This window comes from Ostrinia furnacalis, unplaced genomic scaffold, assembly GCF_004193835.3.
Source record: "Ostrinia furnacalis isolate ACB-3 unplaced genomic scaffold, ASM419383v2 OfSCF0077, whole genome shotgun sequence".
NCBI lineage: Eukaryota > Metazoa > Arthropoda > Insecta > Lepidoptera > Crambidae > Ostrinia > Ostrinia furnacalis.
Genome location: NW_021130316.1, coordinates 241,730 through 253,305, shown reverse-complemented (window position 1 = coordinate 253,305; position 11,576 = coordinate 241,730). Strand labels below are relative to the sequence as shown.

The 11,576-nt window shown below is 34.9% G+C and overlaps 2 protein-coding genes across 3 annotated transcripts; both read left to right on the top strand.

The window, feature by feature from the left end:
• The first annotated feature begins 4,155 nt into the window (after positions 1-4,155).
• On the top strand, positions 4,156-6,229 carry LOC114351058 (uncharacterized). Its single transcript, XM_028302104.1, has 2 exons — positions 4,156-4,294; positions 5,424-6,229. The coding sequence occupies exons 1-2, from the start codon at positions 4,266-4,268 to the stop codon at positions 5,872-5,874; spliced, it is 480 nt and encodes a 159-aa protein (XP_028157905.1). The 5' UTR covers positions 4,156-4,265; the 3' UTR covers positions 5,875-6,229.
• A 1,698-nt stretch (positions 6,230-7,927) lies between these two features.
• On the top strand, positions 7,928-10,120 carry LOC114351099 (uncharacterized). 2 transcript variants are annotated; one of them, XM_028302164.1, is made up of 3 exons: positions 7,928-9,021; positions 9,239-9,383; positions 9,757-10,120. In XM_028302164.1, exons 1-3 carry the CDS (start codon positions 8,974-8,976, stop codon positions 9,924-9,926), a joined length of 363 nt encoding a protein of 120 aa, XP_028157965.1. In that variant the 5' UTR covers positions 7,928-8,973; the 3' UTR covers positions 9,927-10,120. The 2 variants fall into 2 exon arrangements, with proteins under 2 accessions (XP_028157965.1, XP_028157958.1); XM_028302157.1 differs by having other exon boundaries at positions 9,236-9,383.
• The last annotated feature ends 1,456 nt before the right edge of the window (positions 10,121-11,576 follow it).

Below are 11,576 nucleotides of genomic sequence, written 5' to 3'. Positions count from 1 at the left end.
ATGTAAAAGCCTTGTTTCCGTATCTATCGGAGTCATGTATTCAGTTTCCAAGTGTTCAGCGACAACCGAATACTATTGATTGTGGTTTGTTTGCCATTGCTTTTGCCACCTCTTTAGCTCGGAATATTTATAAATACATATATAAAATTAATATTCATACATAAAAGTACAAGGCAAAATATCGGGAGAGTTTAGGCTCCATTCACCAGGTGTATAAATTGACATAATAAGTTTATTATATTTGCTGCTACGGAACCCTTTGTGCGCGAGCCCGACTCGCACTTGGCCGGTTTTTTTCACTAATATCGTGATGATAAGTTTCTTTGTGGTAGTGTTTTTAGTGTGATAGTAGCTACCGTTTATTACTTAAATTTTTGAAGCATGTTCAAAGTTTTGTCTCTGGTTATATATAAATCACACTTAAGTGTAGGTTTTAGAGGGATGTACTAGAATAATATTACAATTCTGCTGAGTTTTAAGACTAAAGTTGCGTTACTCCTGACACTGACAAGTCCTCTCCAATAAACGCCAGCGCCAATGAAATAAACTATTCACACTGCGGCCGCACATCGCATGTTCCTCTCAACTTTGCCTGGGCAATACCCACAATACCCACACGCAACTCCGAAATACGACGCAATTGTTGGTCCTCTAAGCCAGAAGTTACTGCGATAGCGACGTTTAAATGCAAGACCGGCTGTTCTTAAATCACCCTTGCGGGGATCGAATAAACTAGAGTCGAATTAACAAGTACGCCTGATGTACTGTTAGTACGGTAATACGGGTACTGGTCAGTGGGGTGTAAAGGGTTAAGGGATGAGAATTGCGTTATTTTTAATCACAATTGAAACTGTTAAGAGATATTGAAGTTATTCCTTTGGATGACTATTGGTTTAGGAACGTGGTTCCTTAAGGTCTTCACAAATTGCCCTGAATAAAACTCTATTTTTATTTAATCAAAAAATAAATTGATTAACTTTGAAATATTGATGTGTAAAAAATATCGATCGAATTGTGAATGTGGTAATTACACAGTAATTCATTAGTGAACCGGTTATTAATGACTTGTTGGGCAAAATAATATCACAGTACGTAGAGTATGTAGACACCTGACCTAAATATTCACTGAACCATCAGAAGTACTGTACTGACTGAAATGCAATGTATGTATGTATAGTTTACAATAATACAAATACCTATTTGCAATATTAATAGAGTAGACAAGAACGTTTCGTTAAATATAAAAAAATCAGGGTCTGGATTCGTAACTATTTAACGAATATTTAGAAAATGATTTATTTTATTTTATCACTGCAGGCCCCAACAGGTTCGATTTCAGATTGTTTTATACATATATATATTCTCTTACGCTTCGAAGATGCGCTAGAGTGTCAATTGCTACATAGGTAGATGGAGAGGGCAAGTTATAAGTACCAGTTTCTGGTCTTCAAGTCAGTGTGGGGGGTACTTACTTACAGGGTTTGTGGGTCCTTTGTTGTCTGTGACCTTTTTGTCTCTTATGATTTTTGTATCTGTGATAAACAGACTAAATGAAACCTGTTTTGAGACAAATAAATACTTTCTATTCTGTTTATTTATAGGTATCAAGTATTACACAATTAACTTCAGCATCGATGACTTAACCCTTTGTCCGCTTTCACTCACCACTTGCGTCCAATAATAAGAGTGGGAATGGACATTCGCCTGTCGGCAGCGGCTGGATATGGGACGGACAAATTCTCTTTTTAAAAGTTATTATAATGGCTTACATTTTCGCCGTGTGTTATCATCATAGGTACTTCCCTAAAAAAATATTTTTCAGCCAGCAGGTTTCCATTTTTAATAGGTGACGTTTAACCCTATATCTGGCACACGGTCGACGTAAGTGTACAATTGACGGTTGTGTGCTGTATGTGTTGCAGCCATGTCCCGTGTGTAAGATAATTGTACACATAAAGAAACAGGGCGTATATTTTACATAACAGGCATATGAAAAGATTAAGAAAATGTGTGTGGATATTATTATGTTTTTAATTAATGAATAATGAGTATACAAATGACTAATAATGTCGTTAACCCGGTATGCTAAATATGCTTGTGTCACGAGTGAGTTCACCATAAGAGTCGAGCGGCGCGGGGATCGAAGATCTAACCCGTGTTTCTCGGATCACGAGTCAGCCAGTCTGACACCTTCACCGTTCGGGTATCGTCGCTTATTTGGTTCCTTTTTGTTTAATTTAATAAAGTTTGTCGTGTTATAAATTACATACTTTCATTATAAAATTTTTCTTATAAATACTACGCAGGTAATATTCCAATTTACTATTGAAATGGTTTATTGTTCGACCTATATTCCTTTTCTCTATGTTATCTTTAATCACTTATTTTATTTACTGGACATCGAACGATTAAGGGTGGTTATGCCTGTGGTTAGACAGAAATTATGTCAGATAATTACCACTAGAATATTCAATGAACAAAGCACAAATTGTAGTTCCAGTATACAGGGTGTTTTCACATGTTGTCCTAAATAAGACGTCTAAGTGTGAGGCATTCATGTTCCTAAATGATCGGTAAGTACATAATGTGTTTTTTACCCGACTGCGCCAGAAGGAGGGTTTTGTTTTAAAATAAAGGTTACTTGGTATACCGTAGTGTATTTTGGTCCAAACCTTATTTACTTCTAAGTACATTATATTTTGCGGATTGCAACGAAATGAAATTCTGTCCCATCGTCTGTCTTCCCACTCTCTTATAATCTAGGTGTCTTGAAGCGCAAGTACCTCAATTGGTATTTAGTGAGTAACCGTGCTCTTGGATCGTATAATTCTCAGATCATAGAAAGAGAATAGATATGAAGTCGCACGTAACTACAACGAGAACCAGTGTCCCCACATTTCCCCCACCACAGCTCCCACACACACATTCAACTGTGTAAAAACAAAGCGACTGAGAGTCTACGACAACATGTGCAACCGGCTTAAAAGTGCTGTGATTGGCCAGAAGGCATGCCTTATGGCCAATCAATGGCCGCGTGACGTGACGCACACTTAGAAAACGCTAGTGAGAGAACAAAGATAAAATGGAGTCGACAAGATATCGATACTTTAAATCGCTAGGGGCAAGGCTCGAAACTGATTTCACAAAATGCTTATGTATGAAAACCTTTTTATTATTATACGTTATTATTAACTACTATCACGCATTTACTTTTTAATTATGGCGATCTGCGTACCGCATATGTTTATCAAAAATAATGCCTATATTAGGCTTTCAACTAGCTCTTATAGTAATTACATAGTTGACAGTTACTAATTACTTCTACTGTTTTTTTTTTTTTTGTAAAATCTTATAATCGCAAGTAACACATCATTTTTTTATTTAAAATTACAAAATAGAAAATTATAATTTACTTCTATTTATCGATAATAGGAAACCGCATTAGAACACGAGCACGGCACTATGTTACGACCGGCACATGCGGCCGTACTGTGTATTTTCACACGACAGTGGATATCGGAAGAAATTAAATACATTGCGCAGTAGTTGAGCATGACATAAAGTGGTTGCTAACTAAATCGTCAATGTACAAGTGTGTTAGAATTTTTATCACTACTGATTTCGATATAGCAGTAACTGTTACGGCACTGAATTCGTTCGTAAAAATGTTTAGTTTTTTTTTATTTATAAGCAAAATACAAATGGATTTGTAATACTTACATATAGTAAATGACTCCATTGTTCCTGTAGTTCTTCGTTTCACTTGTTTTATTGCACGTAACGACGCATTATCCAAAATATCGGAGAACATTTCCTTAGTACGACTGAATCGCGACTAACCTAGCTACGCGGCCGATGTTCGTTTCTGGGCATATCGCGGAGACACGCGCCACGCCCCCGTTTCACATCTATTCCCTTCTATGATCTGAGGTATAATTACTTACCATCAGGCGTAATTACTATAAGGAAGACTCAGTGATTCAACAGTTAACACCCAGTATTTAATGATTACCTGTTTACATTACTAAGTTAAATTGCATTCACAAAATGACCTCTCAAAATCTAAAACATTGTTTGATAATACACGTTAATTCCAATGATAATGTTAGAATTGCGTTAGTTAATTAATTATTTCTTAACGATGTCTATTAACAAATGATTTGGAGCATTTTAATGCATTAAATCGATTAATAAGTGGCCGCAACTCGGTGCATTCGGTTGCATATTGTGTTGTGAAGGTGCTGTATACTATAGTATAGTTCAACATGATTTTTTTCCGGCTTATTGTATGGAGGTAAGTTTTTTTAAATATATTTTGTGTATGTTCAAGTTTGTCTTTTTGGTGTATGTGAGTGAAAGTTTTTTTGACATTTGACAGCACGTCAGAATTTGGTTAAAGGCTATAGGTATTTTAACTTAAGCATAGTAAATAATACCACGCAAGACCTGTCGCCCTTTATTGACAATTATTTATTTAATGTTTACTCAGCCAGGTAATTTCTCAAATGTAGTGTTATCACCTCGAGAGATCTTGTATAAAGACAGTGAATAGTTTTCGTAAGCATAAAATGGAGTTTATTTTTGTTTTATTTTTGTCTTTTTACCGATAGCTATGAGGAGAGTAATGTAAAGATGAGTTTCGTCGAAGTAATTATGTTTTAACAATAAAGTCGGCTCGTGTCATTCTATCATCATCAGTCGATCAAAAGATATGACTTATTCAAGAAGAAAATATGGAAATAGATTTCCATGAACATTTTTTATGACTAGATACATATCTGCTAGGTATAACCATTGAAGTAATATTACTATAACTAATGAATGACACGTGATGAACGACGCAAGATGTAATCGAGGGTCACTAATTACTAATTTAGTTATGAATGCACGTGATCAATGCGATTCGTAGAAAGTGCAACCTTGGAACAGGTCCTTGAGTGTATATTTTTATAGTCAGTAGGTAGTTATTTGTGTTATTATCGAGTGAATTCCATAAAGTTATTACACCAAGGGGAATAGAGCAAGAAGGAACTGAGCGAGCGAGATGTCACTAGCAGCAACACTGTGTGATAAAACGAGATGCGTGATGGCATCGCCGTCACGTCAAATAGAACCGTTTTTTGTTACTATTTTAGTGTTCGTTAGCATTTATTGGCACCCTGAAAATATGAGCTCTGCGATTTTTTCAAATCTTACGTGAGTGAAATGGTGGATGTAACAAACATCCAGAGATTTAATAGTACAAAACACTGACACACAAATGACATCTAGTGTCATCCAAAATCGGATTCATTTGACAGTTCGTGGTTGTTGCTCTATTCCGAAGGACTACATACGAGTATTAACTTTATGGTGAAATCAGTGTTTCACTCACACTCACTCACAATTGACACTAAATTAAAACCAACTTTTCTCATTTTCAGAATAATAGTCTACTTGGAGTTAGACAGGCCCACGAAGGAGCAGGCAAGGTTAGATCTGTTGATGAAGAGGAAACCCAAGCCTTTCAAGACCAAGCTCATCATAAACGAAACCATGAACATGTATGTGTCTGTTATGCTCTCGTTAGTGGTATTTTTACTGGGCCTGTCTATACCGTTCCACGCCTTGGACGATCCCTGCGAAGGTTTGAGAATCGGTGGATATCTACTTTCATACAAGATTGCTCTGGTCATCGAGCCGTACACAGGAGCGCTAGATTATTTCATTGTGGTGTTCTCCATTATGTTGGTCTACATATCAATTAAGACTGTGTTGGATGCCATAAAACATACGACGATCAACATCAGCCCTTGGCTTGAAAGAGGGAAGTACACCTTACCCCCAAAAAGAAGAAAATCTTTCATTATTAATATTTCAAGGGGAAAATATTAAGGGCGATGTGAATAATGGAGAACATAATCAGGACCAAAATTCTTTCAACATAATAATCAAGCCTATTTGAAAGAACAAGAGAAAGAGATTCACCACGAGTTTGATCTGGGATTCTTGCAATTGAGTGAGATACCTATATGGGTTTTTTTTCTGCCAGAAGATAAAAATAAGCATAGATAAAAACGTAGAATAGAAATTATTTGTGAAGTTTGGACTACCAAAATTAGATAGGTTCTAATATAGTAACTAATAATTAACGAAGGAAGCTTTCAGGCTAAAAGCTTTTTTATGTTTGAAAGTTTTGAGCGATAATATCTTATTATTATTAATCGACTTAAAAAAAGACTTCTCATTTGAACTGTGTGTAAATAGATGACATGTAATGTAGTTAGGTATCTACTTATTTATTTTTTGTTAAAAATATATAGTTATACAAAGAATTGTAGTTTTCTTTTCATATAATTGACCTCAAACACAGGTACACAGTGCCTATACAAATAATTGTGAAGAGCTCTACTCTATAATTATTATTAAATAATTCCACTTAGATACTAATAATTTTTCAAGCTAAGTAAGAACTGTTTGCCCATCAATGAAAACATTACGTTATAGATTGATAACTTGATAAACCATTAAAATTCTAGATTGATATCAGAGTTTGAAACCTGACAACTTCAATGCCACTGAAATTGTGTTACTAATAGTGCAAGAGAAGGTCACACCTAACATGAATGTTATGCTCAAAGTAATAAATAAAGTTAGAGAGAAAATGCAAGATTTATAATAGATAGCGGAAACACACGTTGCGTTATTTCCAACAACCGCCCGATATTTTCTAACGACATGAAACTTATTATTGGAATAGGTGTACCTATGTCCTACAGGTGTACCTGTAGGACATAGTACAGTGTCGCCACACTAACCTTTAGGAATGGGACACTACTGGCTTTTTCTACGTTAATTGATTTCGTGTGCGTTTTTCATAAAAATATAACACACAGAAAGGTACTGTTTTTTTCTAATTTGTGTTTGTATTTAGAGCGGGACAGTGAGCAAAACGTTCCCGTATATTCCCGTTCTTCACAGCGGGTGCATCCTACGTAGAATGTCCATTACAGTTTCCTTTGTGAGAAACTTAGATTTGGTCCTTGACATTCAAGTAAGTTCTAGGTCAGAATAAAGATGGGTGTGCAATATGCATCGAAGAAAGTTTTAATTTTCCTTTTCTCGGATATACTCGTAGACTGTGTACATAGTATGCTATCAAAAGTACTTCTATACTAATATTATAAAGAGGAAAGATTTGATTGTTTTGAATAGGCTCCGTAACTACTGGACCGATTTGAAAAATTATTTTACCATTAGAATTCTACATTATTTATGATGAACATAGGCGGTACGAAGTTCACGTTTCAGCTAATATTGTTATAAAGTTTGTCATCTTAAGTTCACAATCCCTGAAATCAAAAGCTCTAAGAAATAGGTACAGGTAGGTAGTTGTAGATAGAGCTTTCTTAGGACAGGAGATTTTACTATAGAGAGACATAGCAAAGCTGCCATTTGAAAATGACTGAAATTCAGGTTTTATTTGCATTCGTTTACCTACAATCTAGTATGCACTTAGCTTTATGTCGACCTTCGAACATACCCGTGTAAGATCACTTCATAACAGTAGAATACCAGTGTGTGTGTGTTTCTATTCAACCGTTGGAAACTTGCTATAAAATCTTTATTTATTAACGATTTTGCTTTCTCAGTGCGTTGTTTTAATAAAACTTGTTATATTTCTGTACACTATAAAAATGTTAGTAGCAAAATGGCATCTAAGCTTTGAGTATAAGATGCCTTATAGTTTGATGGGTTTCTCTACATATTTGTCGCTTAGACCTCAAGAGGAATTTTATTGGTGGTTATTAAAAAAATAAATGTTTTTTTCTTAATAATTATTATGAAGAAAACATGATAACAAATTAATTTTTTTCGGCAGTTACATTAACCTCTCGCTCGAGTACGACTCTTGCAACAAGTGTTACTGATGAGTGGCATTGCTTTCAATGTTTTATGAAATAATGTTTCAATTTGTATGTCAAAGTGTGAAAATCAATAACAAAACTAATCGATTTGATAGTCGCAAGATAATAGCGTCACTTCATTTTTAATAGATTACTTGTCAATTTCATTAAAATAATGGAAGCATGTAGTGTAGCCGCCCATTGAGGATCATACACGTGAAAGTAGCAACGAAGTTAATACCATCACACAAAGACATCATTTATCAAAAATGATCCAACCTTACTCAAGAGTACAACCGAAAATAAACATTTTAGTCAAATCAAAACTTGAAGAGAAACGTTTGTCAAAAATACTGAGGGCGGTTCTTATTTTTGTATTTGTCATATTTTCTTTAAATTTTGGTGTAGTAAAATTCAAATCATATAAAGTCAATGTCTTGGCAAAGTCATTTTGTGTGCTAGAAACTTTAGGAATTGGGATTGTTCTTATTTTGCATTACATCTACGCATTGGACGATATGGTGATGAAATTTTGGTACTGTACGTATGTCATGGAGTACTTCATCTTAGTATTTACTTTGCTTTTCTTAAATCAAACAACCTTTGTGGATTTCTACGAAGATTTGATGTCGATTGACGCTGAACTGTGTAAATGTACTTACAAAAGACCAGAATTTATAATCATAATTTGGTCTGTTGTATCAATGGCATACAGATCTTTCTTGTCGTTAATATACTGTTTATTTTTTAAAGAATACTGCATTCTATCAGTGTTCTTTATAATTCTGTTTGATGTGCCTTTACTGTGCAGCGATATATTTCTCATAGTATTCTTTATTATTTACTACACGTTGTACTGTCGTATGAAAAACTTTACAAGTCTAGTAAAGAATGGGAATTCTAACATCGTGTCAAACTATTACATGTACAAGTCGATTGCTGATGTCTACGATAGAATCAAAATTCTTTACAATCCCTTGGTAAGCAAGCTTTTTGTATTTACTTGGTTTCATCATGTATGTAGTATTTATTTTAATTAAAATCTTCTTTTTAGTTCGTTGTGCCTCTAGTTTTTCACACAGTTGACATGATGATTACGATTTTTTATCCACTCTTGGATTTGGATCAAAATATGGTGAGTTTTTATTTTTTATTCCTTCATGACTAATACAATTAACTAATTATTGCATTAATATTTCAATGGCCGAACATTTATTTAATGATGATTCTTAAACTCTTAATGCCATTCAACACTACTGTTCTGTACTGTAGTATTCTGAAGAATTTTACCCTATATTATTATGCCCAGCTATGGGATTATGAGATGTTAGATGCCATAACTGTTCCAGAAGTCAGCGATCAGCATGTTGACCGCCAACGTGTCAGTGATCCATGTATTCATCCTGCTGTTTGCGCCAGCGTTCGCTGCAGGTCTACTGACAGCCCAGGTGGAGAAGCTACGACTAGTGCTATTGGATAGACTTCTGCAAGAAAGAGGTAAGATACAGTTTTATTAACTTCAAAGTCTTCAGATCACCAGTTTGGTACAACATATTGCTAACTTATGCCTGAAAAGAAGTCAGGAAACTCATTTACAGGTAATACAGATACAGTATTACAGGAAATACCATTATATTTAATAAGTGCCATCTAGGCAAGTGCAAATCCATGCACTCCTGTCTCTCTTGTTAATTGACTTTCTCTGTGGTTGAGGATTCCGAGTGAAGCTTGCTTCCACCTTTAGCCTGATCGTCACTTTCAATCAGGACGCAAGCTAAGAGTCCTCGTGGTAGAAGAAAAAAAATTGACAGCATTGATATATTTCTCTTAGCTTCTACTTTGTGATTCTCTGATTTGTGATTTTTTCCAGATCAAAAACACACCATCGATATTGAGAGGTTCATCCGCTACATCGAAGCTCGTCCTCTGAAGACTGTCATCTGCAAGGTCATCCACTTGGACTGGAAGCTGCCTGTGTCAGTCGTGAACATTTGCGTCACGTATCTAATCGTTATGCTGCAGTTCACTCACAAATATTGAATATCAAAAACCTTAAAATTAACTACATGCTGTTTTCACATTGTATTCGCTTTTTTTTAAGTTTAAAAACCTGTATAAAAGGTGTTTGTTTACTTCAATAATGTTATCAGGTTTTGTAATCATTTTAACAGCCTCTGTGGTCTAGTGGTAAGACCACCTGCTTCAGACGCAGAGGTCCCGGGTTCGATTCCCAGTGGGGGCAGATTTTACTGGTCGGTTTGGTTGGTGGTAGGGGTTGTTCTAAGTCCGCCTGGCTAGCTCTACCACCATCTTACCTAAGTCTGTCGCCATAACAACAATGTTAACAGCATTGTTGTGTTCCGGCAGTTAGAGGTAAGATAGCCAGTTCCTCCGTGGTTGAGGATTCCGGGTGAAGCTCGCTTCCACCTTCAGCCTGATCGTCACTTACCATCAGATGAGATACAGGCCAAGAGCTTCCTCTTTGTGGATAAAAAAAAAACAATTACTATAACCTGTCAGAACTGTAAGCTAATGGTTCTACTCGTACAATAGTTTTTTTTAACAAATCACGTTAATGCTAAGCTATGAAGCGTTACAATATGTATTAACTATAATATTTCTTTAAATTTAAAGTAACGTAGTAGATATTTCTTTCAAATGCTTTCATGGCATGCATAAGCTATCCTTTACAAACATGCAATGGGTAGCAATTATAACAGTGTATAATTTCTAGGCATGTTTGAATACTTATTAATAATCGATTTCAGGACAGCAACACACATACAATAATGTCATTTGTACCTACTTGTTTGGTTGTATGTTCTACACAAACATAGTGCTCTCAGATAATAAACAGCCTTTTATGTATATGAGCGTGTACACGAAAATACATTATTATTTATTATAATGTTTAATCCGTACCCACAAGTACAACCGAAAATCTTTTTGGTCAAATCAAAATGTGAACAGCAACTTTTATCAAAAACATTAAGGGCAGTTTTAATTTTTATATTGTTCACCCTATCCTTAAATTTTGGTGTAGTGAAATCGAAATCATTTAAAGTGAATTTTTTGGTAAAGTCGTTTTGTGTGCTACATTCATTGAGTTTTGGACTCACCTTAATATGTTATTACATCCAAGAATTTCATGGCAATACGGTGATGATATTATGGAGCTGCTCATATATTGTGGAATTCTTTATCTTAGTATTTACATTGCTTTTCTGTAAACATACAACTTTTGTGGATTTTTACGAGGATTTGTTGTTGATTGATGCCGAAATGCATGAAAGTGATTACTGCAAACCAGAGTATATAATAATAAGCTGTTTAAGTTTCATAGCGGTGTATAGATCTTTATCTTGGTACTTATGCTTTCATTTTTTCCAAGAAACCAATTGTATTCAATCGATATTCTTTTTTTATTTAATAGACGTGGTAAGTAGTGATGTGTTTCTAATCGTGTTATTTGTTATATACTACACGTTGTACTGTCGCATCAAGAACTTTACAAGTATAATAAAAAATGGCAATTCAAATGTCGTATCACACTTTTACTTGTATAAATCGATCGCTGATGTCTACGATCGGATCAAAATTCTTTACAATCCCTTGGTAAGAAGTGAACTTGGAATTATATTTAATTTTGATAGATAACAATTTTTTGACCATAATATTTTTAAATATCCT